Genomic DNA, 23,214 nt, shown 5'->3' on the forward strand with positions numbered 1-23,214 from the left:
AAGCCATTCATTTGCAAAATATCTGTCATCCATCTTGACCATCCCTGAGTCAGTCCTTGCAACTAAATTTATTCAACCTGATCTATGATTTTGTGTTGTGGGCTTGCCTACGACGGATCGCTTTCTATCGACATCAACTCATTATCTAGAAAGATGATCTAGAAATCGTCAGTACCTTGAGATCTGCATGCCTCAATGGCAGGTTTCTCGCCTTTGACGACAATTTACATCATTGACTTTCGATCAAAGGATTCTGTGACATGTTCGACATCAATACATTTATTCGCATCTCATGGATTGTACTGGGTACTTTTAGAGCCATTGACATCACTGGTGGTTTCTCTCACACTTGTTAACAATTTACATCATTGACTGGTAATCAAGTGGTTTCTACCATGTTCGACATCAACACATTCATTCGCATGGATAAAATCGTACTGTTTCGGGAAGTAGAAATGAAGACCCTAGATCTAGTTTCCACAATCCAGGCTGCGAGGAATTTTGTATTCATTATATAATGGACTATTCATAAACAGATGGCTGCATCCATACTGTGTCCACATGAGTCTTTACTTGTGATGTTTTACAATGCCATCAATCGGTGAACGTAGGGATGTGATCATCTGGCTAACATCTAATGAGTGAGTTCATAAATGTTTCAATATTGTAGTTGTGGACATCCTGAACGAATACGGGGTATTTCTTAGCAGAGATTGGTCAATCAAGCTACAAGGATAATTTTCCACTAACTGGCCACACTTATGGCTTCCATATAAGGGTAGAAATAATCAGATCTGAGTGTTGTTAGAGAGATACATGAAGCACAACATGAATCCCTTGAATGGATAAAATGAGTCATTGGCTTTCGCAAAACTCATGTTCGACAATTTCTTTTTAGAGACACATATGGGGTGTTATCTTGCAGAGCCATCCCTGGTCTAGCCAAACACATAGTTGGGCTCCTTCCATGCCCAACTAGTGAAAATGACAGTTGTACGGTTAGTAGTAGTACCAATAGTAGCAATAGTACTAGTACGACAAGCGGTCCCTGTACAAATAATTTGTGGACCATGTACTTTGATAGATCTAAAACGTAGGAGGGCTATGGAGCAAGTTGTGTTCTAATAGACCCGCTACAGGGGAAACATTTTCTCTTTAGTCACATGGATTTCGAGTGAATGAACAACACCACAGAGTATGAAGCACTCATCTTTGGATTACAAAAAGCTATTGACCTCAAGTTTGTTGTTTTGAAAGTGGTAGGTGACTCTGCAATCATGGTGCGTCAGGTACGTAACACTATACATTATGTGTCATAGCATCTTAAGAGTTATCAGCAAGAGGTATGCCGACTCATTTCTCAATTCCAAGCCTTCAATATTATTTCAATTCCAAGAATGCATAATTTAGATGTGGATGCCTTGGAAAATGTAGTTGCTAGGATCTTTCCATTAAGGGATAGTTTTTCTATTGATATTTTATAAAAACCATCTATCCCAAACAACATCACTAACTTATGCATTTTTGATGATGATCAATAGATACTACATTTCATGGCCAAAACTGATGTCTTCAACTATGCAACGATAGACAAGGATGAGCACAAGCAGACTCTGCAGGACATAGCTAATACAAGAAAAGGAAACCTCATCCCCAAGGGTGTGGTATCACTAGAGAAGTTGTACGACTTGAAGAACCATTTTCAAGGGCCTATGAATGCTAAGACCCAGAACTTGACATTATTGCATGAATATATCAATCTGGGAATAGAAGAAGATCTGAAATATGTGAATCTTGGTACGTGTTGTACACCACAATAGCGGCAACCTTTTATCTGCATTTTCCAAAATTTCGTGATGTATTCGCATGGACGTATGATGATCTTAACACATATGACACACGGATTATCCAGCACATTATACCAATCAAGGAAGGGGCTAAGAGTTTTCAGTAGAAACTTAGGAAAGTTCATCCAACACTTGAGCCCCTTATACAGAAAGAACTGACCAAGTTGATGGATGCTTAGATCATCTATAAAGTGTGACATTCAACGTAGGTCTCCAACTTAGTCCTTGTCAGGAAGAAGTCTAGGGAGATCTACCTGTGCGTAGATTTCGGAAACCTCAATCATGCCTCGGATAAGGAAAACTACCCAGTGTTGTCCATGGAGTATATGTTGTAGACAGTATTTGGAGCAAATATGTTTTCTTTGCTTGACTATTTTTTGGGATATAACTAGGTTCTCGTAGTAGATCCTAACATACTTAAAACTACATTACGTACCAAGTGGGGTACATTCGCATTTCGCAAAATGTTGTTTCGGCTGGTTAATGTAGATGCAACATTTCACCATGCAATAGACATCACTTTTTGTGGGCTTATCAGACAAAGAATGTTGGTCTACCTTAATGATGTAATAGCATTCTCAAGACAATGGTCAAACCAACTACATCATCTTAAGAAAAATTTTGAGTGATGCCGAAAATACGGGATATCCTTGAATCCCAAGAAGAGCATCCTTGAAATTTCCTAGGGTAACCTGCTTGGACACATTATCGCTAAAAGTGGGACCAAGGTAGATCGAGACAGAGTTCATACCATCAAATAGATTCCCCACCTTGTAAATAGGAAATCCATGCAGGCTTTCTTTGGGAAGATCAACTTCCTCAGAAAATTCATCTTTGACTATGCATAGATCATCAAACCATTACATGACATTATTAAGGAGGACATAGTCTACAGCTAGGGAAAAAGGGAAAATGATGTGTCCATCCATATAAAGCAAGCCATAGTATAAGCAACAGAACTATACAACCCAAACTTCAACAAATATTTCTTGCTCTATACTTTCACTTCTGACACTTCTCTCGTTGATGTACTCACTCAAAAGGAGAAGTTGAGCAATGAGCGACCCATCTCCTTCATGAGTGCGGGCCTGCAAGCACTAGATCTCAACTATCCTTCCATGGAAAAAAAATCTTACGCAGTATTCAAGGCAATAAAGCGCTTGAGACCCTATTTGCTAAAAAACCATTGCATTATCTTTGTCCCACACCCAGTAGTTAGATCACTGTCTGTTCAGCAAGAGTTGGGTGAGAGAAGGGTGAACTGGATGATAAGGCTACACAAGTATGATCTTGACATTAAACCATTTCACACCATCAAGGGTCATGGTCTTTGTAAGTTAGCAACAAAAGTGGTTCATGCACAAGAGGAAGAAGAAGAGCTCATAGGCTGGGAGCAAGAAATAGAAATGTACAATGTTGAGCGAGCATCTCCCACTTTAGATGAAAACTCTTGGTACGAAGATGTGCGTCGGTACCTTGAGCATGGCACTGTGCCCTCTCATTTTTCTATGCGGCAGAAGAGGGCACTTTGACTCAAATCTCTATCATACCAACTGGTGCATGGGGTGCTATACAAAAAGCACCATAATGGAATATTTCTCAGGTGCATGGAGGCGCAAGATTCAGATAAGGTGTTACGTGATCTCAACGACGGACTGGTCGGGGGACACTTCATGGGTAACACCACAACACATAAGGTCATGAGGGCTAGTTTATATTGGCCTACATTATTCAAGGATGCGCATGCCTATGCCCACAAGTGTCCGGTCTGTGAAAAGTGCGCTGACAGAAAGTGGAGTTCAGCAGCTCCACTGCAGCCTGTTGTAGTGGAAGAACCATTCCAACAGTGGGGTTTGGACATCATTCGGGAAATTTTCCCACATTCATCAAAGAAAAACCGCTATATCATGAATTCTACATATTACTTCATGCAGTGGAAAGAGGCAGTTCCGCTGAAACAAGTGAACAATCAGGAAGTCATCAACTTCCTATAGCAAAATATCATTTCCAAGTTTCGCATTCCTATGTCACTTGTTTTTTACCATGCAACACACATTTCTTCATTAAATATTTATGATTTTTCATTGCAAAATGGTATTGTCTTAAAAAATTCTACTAGCTATTATCCACAGGGGAATGGTCGTTCTGAATCCACAAATAAGAATCTCATTTGCATCAGTAAAAACACCATATTCTTTGCCCAACAAAACTAATGCTCTGCTATAATGAATTCTTTATGGGTTGACCGAGTCACACCTAAGCCTTCTTTGAATACTTTAGGTTTTAACCCCGTACAGAAATTACCTGCATACAAATTCTAAAACACAGAAAATAAACAATGCAAGAGCATAACACATAAAACACATATACACAGAGATTTCCCCTGGATCCCAAAACCGAGACTACCAGCTTGATTTTTCATTATATTCCTTTCAATGTTACAATACATATTTATACATGCTAAAGCATCCAATACCATGGACCGAAAACCATCACTTCCAAAACCATGGACTAAAAACCATTGCGTCCAAAACCATTTGTGAAAACCATGCACAAAAACATAGGTAGGTCCGCCCGGCCTAATATAGGATCCAAAAAAAAGTTCCCAGGGCACTGCCCTAGACCCCGTAGAAGGGGACTACCTGCCCCTGTGACCCCCCTGCTACACAATCGGTGGAACAAAAAGTGGGCTCTGCCCCCCCTCTAACCCCCCGGTTAACTACATGGGCTAGTCGTGGAAAGAATATAACACAACCCAACAAATACTTCCCCTTACTTCCTAGTATATGGAAAGTAAGTCATCGTCCCACCGAAAATTTACTTTCCTTTTCTCAACTTGTCCCAAGAATTCCAAGGCAAGCCTTGTCTTTTAGTTCAATGTAGCATGGACACTTTACACAAGTTGCAGGAAGAAAGGTTGAAAGAAAAAGAAAAAATTTCACTCCATCAAAATCGTATCAAGAGATGGTTTGACAGAAAGTCCGCAGGGAAGAATAGCTTCAATGTGGGTGACTTAGTATTAAATTGGGACAAAGCCCATGAGGACAAAGGCAATCACACTAAGTTTCAATCCCTATGGATTGGTCCTTACACTGTCCATGAGAAGCTTGCCCAACACACATACCGTCTTCAATTACTTGACAAGAAGATTGACTCTCTTCCTATCAATGACCAAGACTTAAAATTTTATTTTCAATGATATCTCGAGTCGCGCCATGCACTATGTACATATTCTTTTGATTGTTTTTTATTTTGTTTTCTTTTGGTTTTCTATTGTTTTCTTATGTAAATAAGTGGTGTGCCTTGCTACGTTCCGGCTTCCAAGTGTGTGTGTGGACGAAGTTCAAAGAGTCTTGTGACACTACAACCCTTGGCCAGTCCTTTGTCCATCTTCTTTGTATTTTGTTATAACTTTTGTCTGATGAAGTCTTGACGAAAAATACGATCCATCTGTAAGGAGAATTTTGGTCCAAAAATGAAACTGTGTCCAGTTTGGGAACCTCATGCCTATACTCAATTATCTGCTTTAGTGTTTTCAAGCTTATCCAACTAGTAGAAAAAGATAAAGGGAAAATCTAAACAAGAAAACCAAAATCAAAGGTATTTATATACTTCTCTAAAGGAACAACCTCTTCTTCTCTCAATAAGTTTGGATACCTCTTTTGCACCAAAAATAAATAAGTGCCTATGCATAGTTCTCTTTAAAATAACAAAGGCAAAAGAATAGAAAGGCTTCTTGCACAGATAGGTGAAGTAGGAAACTCCATCGGGGTACTATCCAAGCTTGCTGGCAGTGGAGCAATGCTTGTGTTCTTGCATGACTCCCCCAGGGTACCTTCCAAGCCTGCTCGCGGAAGAGAAACACCAAAGATGAAAACTATACTATGAAAATCATAAGCTCGTAAGCTAAACTACCTTTCCCAATTCGAAACACTGTGATCTAGCTGAATATTATGTTGTGTTTAGCTGAGAAGGTATCAAGGGATCCATGAATGTCATGGGGTAAGTGGAGAAACCAAATTGATATACACAGTAAATCAGTACTTCTCGAAAGACCAAGGCCCTGCACTAAAAATGAACCAAGACAAAGAAGTTGGTATTCAACTAGTGTGTTACCAAGTGTTGTATCGGCTGCAACACCCTCCAAAATTTTACCTTACACTCAAATTTTGGAGCCTTCCTTTGTCTTTCCCTTTAACGTTGCAAGCGCTCGAGCTCATTTCATGAGTGAGCTCTCTTACAGTCTTTTCACCCCTTTCACCCATTTGGCCAACCATCATATTTTGGCATGCTCAATCATTTTATCACACTTGCGGTCATTTTATTATGAGTTTGGAGGTTTGTCTCTGTGTGTTTGAGTTTTCATAGCTATGTAAACATCATTTGCACTCATACACAAAGTTTTAAGCATTGTCGCACAAGTGTCATCACGGTCATCCTAGGGTCTATCCCAAGTGTTGCAATTGTCACTTTTTATTGTAGATTGTCTCATAGAGGGTAATTCTTTGCCTTGTTGTTATGATGGCCTATGTTGTTGTGTCATCAAATATGCTAAGTGTTTGATCACAATTTCAAGTTCCTCACAAGTTCACATGCCTCCCACACTTAGCCCTTTCTTTGAAAATCCTCCTGACCAGGAAACTCTCTTTCACCAAATCCCAACTGAACTCTGCACTAAAGAGTTTTAGTCCTCTATGATGCAACCTTGTTACCTAGAACTGCACAATGTATAGTCACTGTCCTTCGAAGCAGTTACACTATGCAATTCTAGACCTGAGAAGACTGCCTTCCTCCCCATAATTGCATAGTAGCTTCTTTAGGCCTGACCCAAACTGCACATTTCGCAAGGTTAGTCGACAAGATTCCTCCCTACCAGTTGGAACCCCACAACGTGCAGAGACGCAAGCCTGCCTTGCCTCCCAAAACTTCAAAAAATTGGATCCCAGTGTCCTCCCTCAATCAGACTCATTGATCCCAAAAACTACGTAGATCTGTCCTCCTAGGTCCCTTTGCTGCCTAGTTCTCCCTTGTCCCTGAAAAATCCAGACCTATCTCCCAATGTACCACCTTGCAACAACCACTGATGATCTCAATTGTGCAATCCTGCCTTCCAGTGGCCTCCGCGCAATTCTTCCTCGTATTGAAGACTTTGCTTAGGAGTTCCTCAACGAAGCTTGATTTGTGATTTGTGTTATCTGAATAACCGGTCTCCCTCCTTATCACCTGGAATTATGCAATGCATAGTTATTGGGCCCTTTTTCCCATCTTGTCATCTGTCTCATGCCCAGACCATGGACAACAATGCATCATCTTAGACTAGGAGATTTTTGGATTTGATGTTGTCCTGTCATGAGTGAATTGCAGGAACAGGTATAATGTTAGATCATGGCAAGATGATGAAGAAGATAAGGAAGGAAATAACACGCTAGAAGACTCACTCATAGCTGGATGAACAAATAAGCTTATCAAGAACAAGCAAAGAGATCACATGCATGTGTAGAGTCTCATGACTGTTTTCTTTTTTACACTCTTTTCATCCTTTTTTCCTATTTTCATCATCACTATCAGCTCAAGTAAGCAATAAACTATAGATTTTGACATGGTAAGGTAATCAAAAGTATTATTTTTAATATTTATTAATGTGCCTTATTATTAAGCTAAAAGATTGAAATAGCTACAAAATTAATACGATTCTATAACTATTTCATGATTCTGCAGCTATCTCCATGGTTTTCTAGATTCCAGTATCCCAGCCAAGCAAAGAAGCATATAGGCAGATGGGGATTGATCAACTCATGGATCTCCTCCTATTCTCCTAAGCCAAATCATCAACGAAATTGCCTAGTGGCACAGTCAAAGAAGAAATTCAATACGTGGGTAAGCAGAGCAAAGAGAGTTCAAATAAATCATGACTTTCTGATTTGCTTTCCAAATAGAAAATCATAGGGAAATGTTATTACTCTATTATAGATTATAATTCAAACTCTGATTGTTTTAAGTTTTATAAGGCATAAAAGTCTCAATTTGTTGAGCACGATTTCTATATATATACTCTGTAAACAGAAGGTAGAGGAGGTGCGTATGTAATCTTTGAATGGCTATTTCAAGTTTTATAACTCTATTCTCTTTAATTGAAGAAGCATTTTCATCAACCTCATGCGCAGTTAGTTGTTGATTTAATGTTCTAAAACCTGTTGTTTTGTGGAGGGCCAATATAGATAGTTGAGGTTCAATCTTTTACATTTAGCTCAGTCATTTCATTTTGGTTATGTCTGTAATTTCATTATCGTAGCTTCAGTTTCTTTGTTACAAAACTAGCTCACAAAAAGATAGAAAAGATAGGTCAATGCCTTAGAATTCAGCCTCTTCGAGGGGGCAACCTCCTTTACATTACACAAATGAACAATTCTTGGATTATACAAATGACTAAACCTCCCTTCTATATATAGGAGTCTAAGGGGTCACAATATGATCAAGATGACATAATAGTAATAACAGAAGGGCACAAAAATAAGAATAGTGGGTTTCTATGGGGCATACTAATAAAAATATGGGGACAATAGGGGCACAATCATAACAATAAGGGATACAATGACAATAGTAATGGGGGAGTCACTAGTATTATAGGGGCCGAACATGACCCTCTCCTTCTGAAAAGTGTTTTCCTCGATGCTTGAGTAGTTCTGGATGCTTCTGTATAAAATTCTCATCCTCCCATGTGGACTCTTCAGCGGATAAGTTCTTCCACTTGATGAGATACTCTGAAATTGATCGATTTTGTAGCTGTCGAGTTCTTGTTTCTGTGACTGCTTCCAGTTCCAATATGATTTTTCCTTCCTCGTCAAGTTCTGGAAATATTGTTTGAACTGGGATCTTGTCACATATAACCTTCTTTAAACATGAAACATGGAAAACTAGGTGCACTCGGGAAGCTGCAGGAAGCTCCAATTTGTATGCCATAGTACCAATCTTTTGCAACACCTTATACGGACCATAATACTTTGGTGATAATTTATTATCCTTCTTAGCTTCCTTTAGGGACATTTGTTTATATGGTTGTAGCCTTAGGAATACACAGTTACCTACATCAAATATTCTTTTGTTGCGATGTTGATCTACCTATTGTTCCATTCTATTCTGTGCCAACGTGAGGTTATCCTTTAAGAGTTGGAGAACTTTTTGTTGATGCTCGATGTGATGTTCCACTACTTGAACCTTAGAATTTTCTCTTAAATATGATGTGATGGATGGTGGATGATATCCATAAAGTGCCATAAATGGGGTCATTTTTGCTGCAGTATGGAAGGAAGTGTTATACCACCATTCAACTAGAGGCAACCCTTTGACCTATTGTGTCTATTTATCAGATACAAAGCAACAAAGATATCCCTCCAAACATTTGTTTACTATCTCAGTTTTCCCATGATATTGAAAATGATAAGATGACCTATGAGCTAACTGAATACCAAATAATCTTTGGGTTTCCATGTAGCTTTTGAATTGTTTCCATAAATGCAGTAGAAATTGTATTGGCTTTAAATGGATGTGATAATGCACAAAAGTGTGCATACTTGGTAAGTATGTCAACTACCACCATGATGACACTCTTTCCTTCAGACTTGGGTAAACCCATGATAAAATCCAATGAAACCTCCTCCCATCATTGGCTTGGAATGGTTAAAGGTTGTAATAGACCTGGGGTTTTAATTGTTTCAACTTTATTTTGTTGGCAAACCAAACATTCCACCACAAAATTTTGAATATCCAATTTAAGGCCATCCCAAAAGAATTCCTTCTTAACCTTGTGGTAAGTTTTTAAAAATTCTAAGTGCCCTCCTAAGGGAGAAGTGTGCAATTCCATAAGAATATTTTGTTTGAGTTGGGAATTCTTACATAGGTATAGGCGATCTTTGTACCTTAACAAATCATTTTTCCAGCTAAATGTATCAGATGTACTGGGATCTTGTTATATCTTTCAAATGAGTACCCACACTTCTTCGTCATTCTTCAAATTCCTCCTTTTCTTCATTTATCCAATCTGGTTGGATAATAGAAATTGGCACACAACAATGCTTCCACATCCTCATCCTTTCTTGAGAGTGCATCTGCCATAACATTTTTCTTCCCATTTTTGTAGATGATTTCAAAGTCATAACCCAACATCTTTGTGACCCATTTGTGTTGTTCTTCAGAGGATAATAGTTGTTCTAAAAAGTATTTGAGACTATTATGATCTATTTGTACCTTGAAGTCTCTTCCCATTAGGTAGGGTCGTCATTTCTTAAGTGCATGTAGTATTGCCAAGATTTCCTTCTCATAAATATCTTTTTATAAATACTTTCCCTCGATTAGACGACTTTCGAAAGCAATGGTTCTTTCATCTTGCATTAAAACAACACCAAGTCCATTTCCTGAAGCATCACATTCAACAATATAGGTTTTTGTGAAGTCTGGCATAGCTAAGACTGGTGCTTGGCACATTGCCTCTTTAAGATGTTCGAAGTCCTTTGTTGCTTCTAGAGTCCATGAAAATGCATCTTTCTTCAATAATGTTGTTAGAGGTGTTGCTATTCTCCCATAATTCTTAACAAACTTGTGATAATACCTTGTCAACCCAAGAAATCCTTGCAAATGCTTCATGGATGTCGGGATTTTCCCTTCCTTAATGGATTTAATTTTGCTAGGGTCTACCTTAACACCTTCATGAGATACAATATGACCCAGATATTCCACCTCTTTTACTCCATATAAACATTTGGAGCTTTTTGCATATAATTGTTTCTCGTCCAATAGTTTAAGCACCATGACAACATGTTCAACATTATCCTTCCAAGACTTGTTGTAGATTAGTATATCATCAAAAAATACTAACAAAATTTTTCTAAGGAAGGGTTTGAAAATCGAATTCATCAAATCTTGAAATGTAGAAGGTGCATTGGTAAGGCCAAAAGGCATGACCAAAAATTCATAATGAAACTGACGAGTTATAAATGTTGTTTTCAGAATGTCTTCAATCTTCATTCTAATTCGATGATATCATGAACGAAGATCCAACTTGGTGAAGTAAATTGATCCATGCAATTCATCCAATAATTCATCAATGACAGAAATGGTAAATTTATCTTTAATAGTGAGCTTGTTGAGCTCCCTATAATCCAGACACATGCGCCATGATCCATCCTTCTTGTGCACCAATACTACTGGACCAGAGAAAGAACTTTGACTAGGTTGAATTATACCAGCCTCTAGAATTTCTGCAACCATACATTCAATTTCACTCTTTTCGGCATAGGGATATTTGTACAGCCTGATGTTTGGAGGAACACTTCCTGGAATCAAATGAATAGCATGATCATGATCACGAATAGGTGGGAGACCTTTGAGAGTCTCAAATACCTTGGAATGATGTCCAAGACTTTTTGGAGATCTAGAGAAATAGATGATTTCGATGTGGGAACCTCTAGTGAACATAATTGTGAAACTACACCTTGTTGTTCCTTCTTTAGAAGCTTTTTCATACCGTTAGAGCTGATTATCTTTCACAGTTTCCCTACAATACCCCTTAATTCAACTTCCTTTCCTTCCACACAAAATTTCATTAAAAGTTCTTGAAAATTAAAAGCTATTGTACCCAAGGATAGTAGCCATTGGACTCCTATTACAACATCAGCACCACCCATTGGAATGGAAAGAATTGGGCTATTCAATACATATTCTCCCATGGATAACTTGATATTATGGCACTTTCCAGAGAAATTTATGGTTCATCCACTTGCAACCATCACTTGACACTCTGGTGCTGAATATAGGAAGCAATTCAATTCCTTTTGTATCTTACAATGAATAAAATTATGGGTACTTCCTAAATCAATCAACACTATTACTTTTTTCTTCTAGATATGTAGTTATATCTTGATAGTTTGAGGAGTGGTAATTCTAGCCAATGCATTACAAGATATGGTAGGATTCATTTCTTCTTTATCTAGGGTTTGTTCCTGGATTATATCCTCTTCTTTTGACATTTCTTGTTCCTTTTCTTCATCCTCTGCACAGTCTATGTAGAATAATTTCTTCTCAGCACACTTATGACCTTTAGTGTATTTTCTATCACAACTGTAAAAAGCCCTTTTGCTCTTTTTTCTTCCAATTGTTGTGGTGTCAACCTTGTAGGTTGTGGAAGGCTAGGGGAAAAAAACATTTCCATATTTATAGTTGTGAGTGGTAGGTTTCTTGGTTTACATTATTTTGTTTTCCATTTTTCTTGCTAACCTGAATACCTTCTCCAATGAATCAGGTTCCCAAAGGCAAACCTCATGTTGGATATTATCCTTTAAAGTCCCTATGAACACATCAATCCTATGCAACTCTGGAATACCTTCTACCCTTATGTTCAATTTTTGGAACTCCTCAATGTGTTCCATCATTGAACCCTTTTTGTCTTGTAATTTTCATATATCATGTTGCATTTCTTCCTCTTCTTCACGAGTCATGCTAGAGTTTTCAGGTTTCTTACTAGGTGTTTCCATTTTCTTTCTTCGGGGCATTAATTAATGCTAATAATTCATCACTATTCCCTTTGAATTCCTTCAAATTAATTTTTCAAGCCAATCTTGTGCAAAATTAAAAAAAAAAAAAAAAACTACACACCTTTTTTTCACTTTGTAAGAGCTCCATGTATCTCTGTAACTACGGATCTTGAATATCTGAAATCATGTCCTGCAATAGAAATTTGTGTCCTCTTTCTAACCTCGCAAGTCTAATCAAGATTTGATTCTCCAAGGAAGAGTTATGCCAAATCTCCCACGGTAACCTGATTATAAACTAGTTCAGTAGAGCAAACTTGTACGATGTGCCACATCTCACTGTTTCAACTGTAGTACTTGGAAATGATACACAAAAAGCCAAAGGTTGTCATCCTTCTGAAACTTCTTACGAAATTTCAATCTGATGCTCAAAACAAAAGTTATGACAATTTTCCCCAGGTCACCTGTTTGGAATGTAATTCGGGAGTCTACAAAAACTCTAACTTCCTCAGATCATATCTCCACAAATATAGCAAGACAAGCTCTAAAATTTGGACCCGAAGTTCAGAATGATTTTAGCTCAAATGGGTGTTTTTTGTAGCTTCTGAAGCGTCACAGAAAAAAAATAGTTATAGTGAAAATTCCACGATGACCTGTTTGGAGCAGTGAAACCCTAGAATCAAAAGCTCTCATACCAAATGTTAGGAAACCAACTCACAAAAAGATAGAAAAGATAGATCAATACCTTAGAATTCATCCTCTTCGAGGGGGAAACCTCCTTTACATTACACAAATGAACAATTCTTGGATGATACAAATGACTAAACCTCCCTTCTATATGTAGGAGTCTAAGGGGTCACAATATAATCAAGCTGACATAACAGTAATAACATAAGGGCACAAAAATAACAATAGTGGGTTTCTATGGGGCATACTAATAACAATATGGGTACATTAGGGGCACAATAATAAACATAAGGGATACAATGACAATAGTAATAGGGGAGTCACTAGTATTATAGGGGCCTAACCTTTTTTATAGTCATTTGTTTACAGTGTTTCTTTTGCTATCTACCAATTTCAATCATTTATATGCTTTCTAAAAATAGAACCATGTATATAATATTCTTATTTTCATAGCAAGTACATCTCTTAGATTGCATTCCTTCTGTTTTTGCTTTATCATTTCAAAACGAAATTGTTAAATATAGTGTAGAGATCTTAACATAGGATTATTTATAAATTCATTTTAGAATAAAGTGATTCTCTTTTAGAGCATAAATAATTGTCTTTCTAGAACGTATGTAGTTTATTCACAGATTGTAGAATAACTTTCCCTTTAGTTTCTTTTCAAAAACACAATTTATCTTAAAGAAGTTTTCGTAGAATTTACAAAGTAGTTTTTCTTTACCATTACCTTGCTTAGTAGTAATTTTGAAACTAACGATAGTCAGTTAAATAGGATCATGATAGCTTGTTTTAATTTTTTTTAACAGTTGATTGAAGGAATTTAATTGTAAATCATCAATTTCATTAGGAACATAAGAATAAACAAAATCCTTAAAATAAACATAGTCATCATTTTAATAAACTCAAGAAGGATTCTAGCATATATAGTGAACTCGCACTTCACAACTTTACCATCTCTAGTTGATAATTTATGTAAGCAACTTAAGACAATTAAATGGACCAAACATTTTGGCATCATTGCTGGGGAGGTGTAAATAGAAGCCTTGATTTATTTTGGGTAATGAAAAATAAACAAACAATAAAAAGAACACGTTATGCATAGGGAAAGAGAATCTAGGGGTATATTTGTAGGTAAATAATTCCACCAACATCACTTACCCCAGCATGGCCTTGTAGGGCCACACCAGCCACACCAACTCGAATTCCATCCATATCTGGAAAACATAAACTTCCTAAGGTATTAAGATCGAAATCCAACCTAAAGATTCGCCAACCTCATCAACATAAGCCATAATAGAAGAAGATTCCATATCCCCAACAACAGGAATTATTTTCCTATCTTCAATTGGAGAACAACTTTTTGTTCAAAAGTTGGAAGTTCCTACTGAAGAAGAGGAAGAGAAACCTACTTGAAACCATTGATAGAAGAACAAGAGGACCTAGAGGAAGTTGAAAACCCAATCTTAGAACCAGAACCAGAACCAGAACAATATATTAGTTCTGAAGAATCTACAATGGTTGGATAAGGGGAAGGAGAGGTACATAATTTGAACGCTGAAGAACCTAGGATTGGAGGGGGAAGAGGAGGTGGAAGAGGAGGTCAAGGAGGTGGAGGAAGAGGAAGAGGAGAAGATGTAAATCCAAAACCCTTTGGATTTCCTCTCCTCTATGAAGATATAACCGTGACAATGAAAAATATCTCACCCTCTATCCTTCCAAACTTTCATGGGTTAAGCAGTGAAGATCCAGAGACATTTCTCTTTGAATTTTAAGTCTTGTATAGATCATATGATTATTTGCATGATGCTCAAAAGTTGAAATTATTCCCTGCAACCCTTAAAGATGCAACATTAAAATGGTTTATGAGTTTAGGAATAAACTCCATAATAACATGAGAACAAATGAAAACTACAATCTTAGAGAAATATAAGGATTATTGTATACCCCATAACATTAAGGATGAATTCTTTAAAATGATACAAAAAGAAGATAAAAATATTGAAGGTTTAGTCGAAAGATTTGCTTACAATGTAAAAAGGCCAAAAATGAATAATCTAGATGAGGAAGTTTTGAAAGCTCTCTTATTCAAATCCATTAGAGATAAGTGGATTGATATTCTCAATCTAATGGGTAAGGGAGACATTTCTCATTTGTCACTAGGAGAAATTTGTGTGTTGTGCATACCCATTTCAAGAGCAAAAGGAAGAATCAAGAAAAATCCAAGAGATCCTCTTTTATCAAGAATTAATAAAGTTGCAGTTGAAACAGTAAGTAGAGAAGAATTAGGAAATTTTCTTGACAATTTTAACACATATATTTTAGGAAGTCTTAGTGAACAAATTTACATCCTTAAAATACAAAACAAGCAAAACGTTGAAAATGATGCATTATCCATTTTTTGCCCTAAGTGCAGAAAGAAACATGCCTTGAGAGAATGTCCTCTTGATTCAAAAGTGTAGAAACTTATGTCATTTTTGCAGAAAATCATGATAGAAAAGAATGTCTCTCAATACCAGGTCTTAAAGATGTCTATCAAGAAGAAGGAGTACCGAATCAGGTAGATCCTCTCTGTTTTATTGCTAAAAGACCTTGGCAGAATGCACAGCCAAATACAACTCAAGGTTTTAATACTCAACCATTTGCACAATCTTCACAAAGTAATTGGACTACCCCAATGCCTTGGTAATCTTGGCCACAACCTTGATCACAAGCATGGCAAAATCCTTATGGAAACTACCCTCAATATCCTCAATTTCAACAATCATATCCTACTTTTCCTCCACAATGTTATCCTCGGCTTTTTCAACAAACTCAACCTCACAATTTGAATCCACAACTTTTATTACCATTTCCTCAAAGACCAAACCAAGTGCCTGCCCAACCACTTCCAAATCCAAATAATAATAAAAATTCACAACCTATTTACAAATGGAAGGACAAAATTTTCAAACCTACATGATAACTCGAATAGATCTAAACAATGCTTAACTTAGATTTGGTAGAATATTAGAAAATAAGCCCCCCTCAGTTGTTATTCAAGAAAGTGAAAAAGAAAAGATCTCTAAAGAAGAAAAGTCTCTTAATGAAAAAGGAAAAACTCAAAAAACAAGTTACTCCAACACATTCAAATAACTGAACTCCTATGACAGAACAACCTTTAGTATCTGTTTCAAAACCACCTTTCCCTGAAAGATTAACAATTGATGAAGGGGTAGAAAAATAGTTTTTGTTGCTCGATTACGACATGTTAGATGAACTGAAGAATGTTTGCATAAAGATTCCTTTTCTTCAAGCCATTAAGGAAATACCAATTTTTGAAAAAACATTTAGGGACTTGAGAATAAAAAGACCTTGAAGAAAAAGAAAATAAATCAAAAGAATCGAACTAGTTGGAAAAGTTGCATATATCATGATGGGTAAAACAACAATTCAAAAATATCTTGATCCAGGAAGTCCCATTGTGAAAATACACATCAATGGTGTGGAGATCCAAAATACATTTATTGATCTAGGATCATTCACATATATCGTAAGTACACAAACTATGAATCAATTAAAACTTTCTAATCTTCAATATACACCTACACTATTACAATTGATAGATAGATCTGTAATCAAACCTGATGGTGTATTAGAAGAAATATATATATGTATCCTTAGATTCATAGGAATACCCTGTTGATTTTATGATTTTAACACCCAAGAATAACTTAGGAGGGCATCCATTGATTCTAGGAAGACATGGCTAGCTATAGCCGATGCTTGTATAAGTTGTAGGTCTGGTGATATGTTCATTTATGATGGGAGCACAACAAAGAAAATCGCATTGTATCCACCAACCCAAACAAAAGTAGAGGTTGAAAATGAATAATGGATAGATGATGACTTTGATATAAGAGCAATCTTTGCTACTTCACAAATATATGAAGAAGATCAAATTTTAAATTTAATGGAAAATAATGAATCTTCATCATATTGTGAATCTAGTCAGAATTTTCAAGAACAATGCAATATTGAATATTTATCATCCCATCAACTATCCTTGCATTATATGGAAAAATTTTGAAATTCCACAATTGAAATATTTCAAGGAAAAACTTTGATTATCAACAATAATTCAGAAGAATTTCAAAAGAAAGAATTAATCAATATGTCACAATAACATTCATCCGCTTATGTAGGGGACTATATTGACATGAAGGGAATTGCTCCTAATGCTTGTATACACCATATCTACATTTAAGAAAATGGCAAACCAATTTGAAAACCTCAAAGAAGAATGAATCCGAATCTAATGGAGATTGTTAAGGAAGAACTACAAAAACTGTTGAATGTCAATTTCATCTATCCAATATCAGACAGTCAGTGGGTTTCACCCTTAGTAATTATTCCTACAAATAATGGAAAATGGAGAGTGTGTATTGACTAATTGAATAAAGCCACTTTAAAAGATCACTTTCCACTCCCTTTAATAGATCAAGTTTTAGATACATTTGGAGGAAATAAATATTTTTCATTTTTAGGTGGTTTTAATGGGTGTAATCAAATCCAAGTAGCCCTAAAAGACCAAGATGAAACTACCTTTACCTACCCATGGGGAACTTATCCTTACCAAGTACTTCCTTTTGTATTATATAATTCTCCTGCAACATTCCAAAGTGTAGAATTAGTAATTTTTTCTGATCTAATTCATGATTGTGTGGAAGTGTATATGGATGATTTTATAGTTTATGGAAATTCTTTTGAAGAAGCTCTTAAAAATTTGGAAAAAAATTTCATTAGATGTAAAGAGGCAAATCTCTCATTAAGCCATGAAAAATGTTTTATGATGTTTATTGAGGGAATTGTTTTAGGACACCATATTTCATGTAATGGAATTAGAGTGGACACATTTAAAGTAGAAGTTTTCTTTAAATTATCAATTCCAACCTGTCAACAAGATGTTAGAATTTCTCTTGGTTTCAATGGTTATTATAGAAGATTCATAGAAAACTTTACAAAAATTGCATCTCCACTTTTCAAACTTCTCACAAAAGACAGTAAATTCAATTGGAATTCTGATTGAAAAAAGGCCTTTCAGTCACTAAAAGAAAAAATATCTAAAGCACCCATTTTTAGAGGATCAAATTGGAAATCACCTTTTCATATTTCGAATGATGCTTTAGACATAACTTTAGTAGTTTTACTAGGACAAAAATACTTAACTCGATATGCCATTTATTACACCAGTAAAAATTTGACTCCTGCAGAGTTAAATTATACTGTCACGGAGAAGGAGTTTTTAGTTGTTGTTCATGCCATCAATAAATTCAGACACTATATTATTGGCTATGAAACTTTTGTACATACTAATCATGATGCAATTAGATTCTTAATGAATAAACCAATCACTAATGGCAGAATCAATAGATGGTTGTTGTTGCTGCAAGGGTTTAACATTACTATTTTTGATAGACATGGGAAACAAAATAAAGTTGCTCACTTTTTATCAAGGATTCAAAATGATAATGATAACATGCCTATAGAAGATAATTTTTTAGATGAATATATTTTTGCAGTATCTACTAAATATCCATGGTTTGCAGATATTGCTAACTATTTAGCTATAAGAAAATTACCATCATACTTGTCTCCTCGATAAAAAAGGAACATAATTCAAATTAGTGAATCTTATTCATGGATAAATGAAGAATTGTATAAAACAAGGCCAGATCTGATCATCCGAAGGTGTGTTAGAGAAGATGAAGTACCAGAGATACTGAAATATTTTCATGATGAGCCATGTGGAGGACACTTCGCTGACAAAATAACTTCTTACAAAGTCCTTCTCTTAGGATACTATTAGCCTTCCCTTTTTAAGGATGCCTGAGGGAGTATGTTAAGAGATGTGATAGTTGTCAAAGGATGGGAAACGTGTTCCTTCTGATGAGATGCCTCTACAACCTCAAGTACTTATTGAGCCTTTTGAAAAATGGGCTCTAGATTTTGTTGGTCCAATAAATCCACCTTCAAGACAAAAAGGATACAATCTTGTTTGCACTAATTATGTTACAAAATGGGTAGAAGCTAAAGCACTTTTTTGCTACTGAAAATGTTGTAGTTTCATTTGTTTTCGAGGATATCTTTACTTGTTTTGGTGTCCCAAGAGAAATTGTAACAGATCAAGTTACTCAATTCACATCCAAGTTGGCACAGAAGATAATGGAGGAATACAAAATTAAACATCGGAAGTCTACTCCATATCATCCTCAAGAAAATGGACAGGTGGAGTCCACCAATAAAGTCATTGAATCAATTCTCGCCAAAATTGTGCATCTGAATAGAAAATATTGGGTAGAAAATATTCCAGAAGATTTATGGACCTACTATACCACATGGAGAAATACTACATGGCATAATCCTTATGAGTTTGTTTATGGGAAACAAGTCATGTTTCATATTGAGTTTCAAGTCAAAACTTTCAAGACAACAGTCAAATTGGGTCTTCATCTTTCAGAGGCATGAAAACAAAGAATGGGGCAACTAAAAGAACTTGATGATATAAGACAAGATGCAAACCAAAGAACCAATCTAGTTCAACAATAGAGATCCATATGGCATGACAAATATATCGAAGAGAGAGAGTTCTAGCCAGGAGATTAGGAGATTGGGCATTATTGTTTGATTCAAGGTTCAAACATTTCCAAGTGAAATTTCAAACTCATTGGCTTGGGCCTTATGAGATTGAAACAATATTTGATAATGGTGCAGTTAGGATTGGAACTATTAATGAAGAAAGGACCACTTTTCTTATGAATGGTCATCGACTGAGAATCTATCATAATCCATTGACCAAGGAACAATTTATCAAATATTTGCAAGACAATACCAATTTAAAGTTGGTGAAGAAGGATGTTCCTTCTTCCCCAAGTTGAACTCCAAAAGTCTTTTTCTTTCTGAAAAATAAAAGAAAATATAAATAAATAATAAATAAAATAAAAATAAATAAATGTATAAACTTGAAAACCAACAATGGTTGGCATCTTTATACAGAAAATCTAAGGTGAAAATTAATTTTTGACACCTTAATTTTTCCTCATACCTCTTCTAAACCCATTTTCTTTATATCTCACTCTTTACTTTTCATAAATTAAATAACTACAGAATTGTTGACTTTCTACAGTTCTAACAGATTTTTGCAGCCAATTTGACAAGAATTTCTAATGAAATAGTTGAAAGAGTGATTGACTCCCTCCACTGCAAAGCACCTAAAGACAATATAAAGGACAACAACCAAAGATTAGAAAGCAATAATTCGAAGGTATGAAACTCTTTAATTTGATAATAGGGATAAAAACATTAAATGAATGAAGCATATAGACATCATACTATCAAAATTCAAAATCATTATTAGTAAGAGTTGATAGTATCATGTCAAATCAGATCTAATCCGCCATTCGCTCCTCATCATTATACTTACGCTCCAACCCACATCTCGATTTTATTCATCTGATTGCCTAAATCATGCTCATTCATGCTCTCAACAATTAGATTTGTGGCACTTATTTATACCCTTACCACTTACACTCCCATCATTCATGCTCTCATCCTCATCACTCTTAACCCTCCTAACCTGTCAAACAAAATAATCTTGAGACAAATCTTCTCATCCATGAGGATTATAGTCAGAACCGAACTAGCAGGGATAAAATTTTTAGAAGGATATCCACAGACAAGAGAATTACTGTATAAAGCGCACTAGCTGGAGTCTATGGATAAATTTGATGGTTTCCACAAAGAAGTAACCAAATATTTCTCCAGAGCTTTTGATGGGGTGAATTTGAGATAGGGGACATAAAATTTACAGTAACAGAGTCCATTGTTGCCGAAGCTATTATATTGCCTCAAATTTGGGAAAAATGGTTTAAAAACAGAGGTATTGAGAGGGAGGAGTGGAAGGTTTTTCTAAAGAACCCTAGCATGGATACCACCATTTTTATGAAGGGAATTCCAAGCACATCATTGAAAAGTAAGTGGTTAAATTTAATTTTGATAATTAAAAATTTTGTTACTTGTGAAGGGAGGTTTCGATGCATGTTTTTTTATCATATTCGACTACTGATGAATTTGATTGAGGATAATGAAATAAATCTTCCATATTTATTACTTAATATTCTAAGGAAGGTGTCATGGAATTTTCAAAGGAAAATTCAGTTTATAGAGAATAACATGTATCACCATGGTCTTGTTAAAATCCTTGTTGAATTTCATCTTAAAAATGTGGGTCATAATTGGGAAGTCTTTTTAGTGAGGAATCATTCTAAGGAAGATACTCAGGAAAAGCCGAGTAGTAGAAAAGTCAAGAGATGGAGAAAAATAAAAATGGAAGAACGAGTTGAACAAGAAAAACAACCACCACAGGAGTTGTTAGAGGATGATATTCCTCTTGCAGAAATTTTAGAGAATATAAACAAGAAAAATGTTAGAAGAGAGAAAGCCAACAAAAAGACAGAGAGCACACCCAAAATAGAAAAGCCTAAGATAGAAAGGAAGAAAGAAAAAATTCAAATGCCTCCTGTGACAAGCTTAAGAAGAAGTACCAAACTCAATCCAACAAAAAAAGAAATGCCTTCAAAGACTATAGAAAGTATCGACTTAGAAGTAGAATCAGATTCAAGGGTTTCTTCGCCAACTTTCATCTCACCTCCTCAGAGTCGAGTTTGAAGAACACTTGAACTTGATCCTGTACAGTAGGAAATTTATGATTATATCGAGTCCTCGGAGAAAAGAGATGCGGCACTAACATCAGTTTTAAATCAAGAAGAAGTCCAATTTAGTAAACCACGAGAACCTCCAGTGATAACTATTTTAAAATAGGAAATTTTTGAACTAGAGACACTAAACAAGTACATTCAGAAGGAGAATCAAACCCTAAAGGAGTAGAGTGAAATCCAAATAGCTAAGAGTGATGATCTGATTTTACACCTAAGTCCATGGTATAAGAAAAATAAGAAGTTGAAGCAGAAAAACAGAGCTCTACAAAGACAAGTCATAAACATGAAGTACAAGATTCTCATGAAAGCAACAAGGATGGCAGTGGTCAGAAAGAAAGGGAAAAAAATGAATCTGGATGTACCTGCAGAGGTCTCAAAAGAAATGCGGTAATTTAAAAGATTGCAATAGCTACAAAATTAATATGATTCGGCAGTTGTTTCATGATTCCACAACTATCTCCATGGTTTCTCTGATTCTCGTATGCCAGCCAAGCAAAGAAGCACATGGGAAAATGGGGTTGATCTCCTCATGGATCTCCTCCTATTCACCCGAAACAAATCATCAAAGAAATCGCCCAGTGGTGCAGTCAAAGAAGTAGGTCAATGCATGGATAAGTGAAGAAACAGGAGTTCAGATAAATCACGACTCTCTTTTTTTCTTTCCAAATCGAAAATCGTAGAGAAAAGTTATTACTTCATTATATATTAGAATTCAAACTAGGATTGTTTTAAGTTTTATAAGGCATAAAAGTCTCAATCTGTTGAGCATGAATTCTATATATATACTATGTAAACATAAAGAAGAGGAGGCACGTATCTAATATTTGAATGACTGTTTGAAGTTTTATAACTCTGTTCTCTTTAATTGAAGAATCATTTTCATCAACCTCATGCGCAATTATCTGTTGAATTAAAGTTCTAAAACCGGTTGTTTTGTGGAGGGCCCCTATAGATAGTTGAGGTTCAATCTTTTACGTTTAGCTCAATCATCTTGTTTTTCTTATTTCCAAAATTTCATTATTGTAGATTCAATTTCTTTAGTCATTTGTTTACAGTATTTCTTTTACTATATTCTAATTTCAATAATTTATATTCTCTCTAAAATACAACCATGTATATAATCTTCTTCTTTTCATAGCAAATACATCTGTTAGATTTCATTCCTTCTATTTTTGCTTTATCATTTCAAAACTGAATTGTTAATTATAGTGTAGAGATCTTAACATAAGATTCTTTATAAATTCATTCTAGAATAGAAGTGATTCTCTTTTAGAGCATACATAATTGTCTTTCTAGAACATAAGTAGTTTATTCACAGATTTTAGAATAACGTTTTTTTAGTTTCTTTTTAGAAACACAATTTATCTTAAAGAAGTTTTCATAGAATTTACAAAGTAGTTT

The 23,214-nt window shown here is 35.6% G+C and overlaps 1 protein-coding gene across 1 annotated transcript; it reads left to right on the top strand.

Annotated features, from left to right (window-relative positions):
• The first annotated feature begins 3,454 nt into the window (after positions 1-3,454).
• On the top strand, positions 3,455-3,841 carry LOC149150012 (uncharacterized). Its single transcript, XM_089442661.1, has one exon. It carries the CDS (start codon positions 3,455-3,457, stop codon positions 3,839-3,841), a length of 387 nt encoding a protein of 128 aa, XP_089298787.1.
• Positions 3,842-23,214: the final 19,373 nt, after the last annotated feature.

This window comes from Pinus tabuliformis, chromosome 9, assembly GCF_031772625.1.
Source record: "Pinus tabuliformis cultivar Carrire ecotype Pingquan chromosome 9, CPIR1, whole genome shotgun sequence".
Lineage (NCBI taxonomy): Eukaryota > Viridiplantae > Streptophyta > Pinopsida > Pinales > Pinaceae > Pinus > Pinus tabuliformis.

Excerpts from the sequence above, each read along its gene's own strand:
- LOC149150012 (XM_089442661.1), top strand. The coding sequence starts at position 3,455 with ATGGAGGCGCAAGATTCAGATAAGGTGTTACGTGATCTCAACGACGGA.